This window comes from Morone saxatilis, unplaced genomic scaffold, assembly GCF_004916995.1.
Source record: "Morone saxatilis isolate NCDOM2014 unplaced genomic scaffold, NCSU_SB_2.0 Contig15, whole genome shotgun sequence".
Taxonomy (NCBI): Eukaryota; Metazoa; Chordata; class Actinopteri; family Moronidae; genus Morone; species Morone saxatilis.
The window spans coordinates 183278-187355 of record NW_023339707.1 but is presented as its reverse complement, the minus strand read 5'-3'; the positions used below and the strand labels follow the sequence as shown (position 1 = coordinate 187355).

Genomic DNA, 4078 nt, shown 5'->3' with positions numbered 1-4078 from the left:
TTTATATCGTGGCAAGCCAATTAATGCATTTCTTCTTTAAGAGAGATATCTGTTCTTGTTTAAATGTTTTAATTAGGTGTATTAAAATAATTGCTGTTTCTCATTGTGTGTAGCATGAAGGGACTGCAAACTTAAATTTCCTCAAATCTGTACTTAAGTCCAGTACTCAAGTAAGTTTACTTAGTCACTTTGCACAATGTTTCCACAACTTTTCATATATGATTAAAATATATCCTAGAAGAAGCCAAACTTGTGTCTGTTCCCAACCTAAATAGATCCACAATGAAACATGCTGATGGTAATATAAAAATTGAATAATAATAAAAATCCATTTGAATGAAAATGGTTTCTCATCTAATACACCGGTTTATTCAACGTGAATACAGGATAGACAATGTTCCCTCTGAAAATAAGCAAGCTGCTTTAAATTGTGCAGATAAAAGAAATTCAATCAGACTCAGCTATTATGCAAAAAATATTTTACTACAATACAATCTATTACAAGGCAACTCTACTTCATCCAACAATAGAATAATAAATAATAAATACATTTACAACAATTTATTATTTAACAGCTCACTCATATGATAAAGGAAAAATTGCAGTTCTGCAAGAGAACCATGGAAAGGAAAGCCTGAAGCAACTGCCCTTTTAAGTGTCAGTCTAAGATCTGCTGTGAGAGGAGCTCCAGTGTTGGTTATGGTCACACTGATGTGTTGATGGGAAAATCATCCACGTCTGTTGACAGAAAAAAACACAAAAACCCATTACACCAGATTCAAAAGCAGTTTGTCACATATTGATACCCAGGTGCCCTTGGGCAATGAGCCACTACACTTAGAGCAGCTGCAGTGCAGTGTTCAGTGACATCCTAGACCAATGTGGTTCCTAAAGATAATGTGAAGGAGCAGCTTTCTCTGTATAAATAAACAGGCTACCAAACGGTTTTGATGCATGTCATGATGTTAGTTATGATGAATATTAGCATATAGATAAAATGATGAAATACATCACCCCAACCAAAAAAACAGTGAGTCATAATCCCCATTTTTATTAAATGCAACTTTTTTCCCCTGTAACTGTAACGGATTCAAGTTACCTTTTCTTGCATCCTGATTGCAACTCAGTTACATGTAATCCATTAGTCCCCACAGGGGATGTTGATAGATTTTTTTATTTAATCTGCCTTTTTTATCTTGTTATATCCCAATAGTATAGACTATACTGCATTAGGTATGTGTGTTCTGCATTCTATTTTATCTGAATGTAGTTCGAGAGGATTTGCATAATAAATTGATGTACAAATATTCGATTAACATTATTATAATGTGCAATAGTGATTATATTTCTTATATATTTTCTCTCACTCGTACTGCATTTTCTTTATTTTTTTTAACAGCGCATTTCACAGTACCATAACGCCTTTCCTGTACTCATAAACACCTGAGAGTGTAAAAGACAATCTCATCCATTTAACATTATGTCATTTATGCGCACCTTCAGTAGTCTTGCAGTTATCAAAAATATATAAATATTTTTTTTCATATCCGTCTCCAGTTCCTTTGTTCCTACCTTCAGCATCCCAGCCCGCTGAAGGAGCCGATCCTCTCTAACCGGACACCGAAGCAGCTCCTCAGCCCACCTTTCTTGTACCGGCTCCACGAGCGCTTGGAGGTCCTCATGAGGTCTTTGAAGAGACGCGCGACGACGTTTTCTTTGGCCGCCAGTACCGAGTTGCTGGGGTCGGAGGAGTCCCACGGGTGCTCCTCTGGAGCTCCGAGCACCGACTTGTCTGTGTTTCCATCCTTCCCCTCCGCCTCCAGGTCCTCCGAGGAGTAATACGGGGCGGTGTTGATCTCATCTTCTAAAAGTTGCTTCAAACTCTGGAAAAATGGAACAGAAAGTGGAAATGTGACTTTTTCACTCAGGTAGCCAGTGCGGTAATAACACTCTTCATGTGCCACAGATGTTCTGTACAGATGTTTTGTATCACCTACAGCACACAGATGTTAATACAGAAACCATAAATGCGTCTTTGTATTCGCTTTGAATAAAATTTGCCTTCTTCTGTCTCTGAACTATTGAATATCCCAACATACACGACTGACACTAACGTCAACTTACCTGTAGGTCAGAGACGGGTTTAGCTTCTACGAAATTAAGCAGTAAAAGCAGAGATAAACAACAAACGGAGATATTTGGGTTCATTTTCTCTTTTGTAATGTTTTATTCTGTTTCTGTAAGGACAAGCTGGTGACTCGGTCCTTCCTGCTCCTCGGTCTCGCGCTCCTCTGTCCAGCTGTCTCGCAGCGGCCAGGTGCCGCCTTTATATGTGAACTGATTCTGTCACGAGGCCTGGGAAAATTAACGAGGTGTGACTAATGCCCCTACACGTGGGAGTACAGGCTAACTTGACTGTTGAAAATGTGGACTGTAAGTGTTCAGACTCCTCAGAAGCTCTCAGACGACAGGACTGAAAACTATGCAGGGGTTTTATTGGTTTTGATTGGAATAACTCATAAGTTGTTCAATTTGTTCTCTTCAGTAGGCCTGAAGGGTGACTGGTCTTTACCATTTGGGCCCCCTCCCCTCTCCTCTTGTTTTTTCCTGTTTCTTGTACCCACCTTTCAAGTAATTTCCCCACGGGGATTATTAAAGTATTTCTGATTCTGATTCTGATTCTGGCTGATTTACAAAGCTTTTTCCGCACAGGGATTTGCGGTTCATGTAAGTGAGACGTAATATAACCCAAGTTCCTCTTTTTTGTTTGTTCTTTTTTCAATGACTTTAAAGCTGCAGTAGTTACCCATTATAAAATAAATTATACATATTTGTTATAACTTTCACCTTATCCTGACAGTAGTACATGATAGATAATCTGAAAAAATCTGGTTCCTCTGGCTCCCACTACTTCTCCTAATGGCAAGAATCCATGGGCCTGAATGAAAACAGCCAATCAGAGCAAAGAAAGATAAAAAGATGCTTTTGGTTGGAGATAGTTGATTGTTGAGTCTCGTTCCCAGTCGTATGAGACTCAACAATCAACTATCTTCCTTGGCTCTGATTGTTTATTTTTGATTATGTAAGGTGAATTCTCTCAAATGCCATTATGAGGACTAGGAGGAGCCCGAGAAACCAAATTAGAACAGATTATGTCATGTACTACTGTCAAAGTTTAACATATTACTTTTATAAAATTACATACTGCAGCTTTCCTGGATACTAGATTTACTACTGGATGTTGCAATGGAAATTATTTTTTAATTGTAAAACTCCATGTGAAAATATTGCATTTTTAAACAGATTTTGACTCCTTTTGTAATAGAATTTTTCACATTTGTTGGTATATGGTATATTGGTATAGTTCGCCCTCATGTTTTTTGTGCTATCTTAAACTAGGCATGTCAACAGTAGAAGAAAGTTGGATGATTTTCCTGCTGTGCCACTGAGTGTAAACACACTCTTAAGGGGTTGATCTGCATACCTGCTTGTCTGGGAATTTAGTGAAGGTGGTGGAAATTAAGATTAATTAGAAGTTTGCTCCCATCATGCCCCTCTCCACCAGACTGCCCTGCCACCATCCAGACATGTAAATAATGAGCGATTAGCCCTGGACCCTACAAATCTGAGCACACTGTGTGGAGGTGGATCGCAGCTAATTGACATTTCACCAGCTTCTCAACTGGAGAGCTATCATATGAAATTGAGTCAAGTCTCAGGGCAGCAGTGAGCACTGCCATGTTTTTTATGGAAAAAATCTGAGCTCTCTTAATGTGATCTGTTGATCCTGTCACACAGATACAGAAGTGATACTGAGCCAACAATACTATCAGCTCTGTTCTGAGCAAATAAGCAGAATCTTTTGATCTGCTCTAAATTCAGATTTAAACATCACTGCAGTGGAGTGCCTTTGCACACTCTGCCTTTTCATTTACAGCCATTAAACACTGGAATATGCTCCCAGCCAAGCTCAAAACTTGTACAGACTTTCACTGGGTTTTCCATGGTGCAAAAAAAAAAGAAAAAAAAGAAAAAAGGATATTGAGCAATTCAAAATAATTAAATGTGGACTATTAAA

General features: G+C 38.5%; 1 protein-coding gene across 1 annotated transcript; it reads right to left on the bottom strand.

Moving 5' to 3' along the window:
• Positions 1-353: 353 nt before the first annotated feature.
• On the bottom strand, positions 354-2296 carry nppal (natriuretic peptide A-like). The gene is made up of 3 exons (XM_035656100.1): positions 2125-2296; positions 1573-1883; positions 354-738 (listed from the first exon to the last, which is right to left on the bottom strand). The coding sequence occupies exons 1-2, from the start codon at positions 2206-2208 to the stop codon at positions 1575-1577; spliced, it is 393 nt and encodes a 130-aa protein (XP_035511993.1). The 5' UTR covers positions 2209-2296; the 3' UTR covers positions 354-738; positions 1573-1574.
• Positions 2297-4078: the final 1782 nt, after the last annotated feature.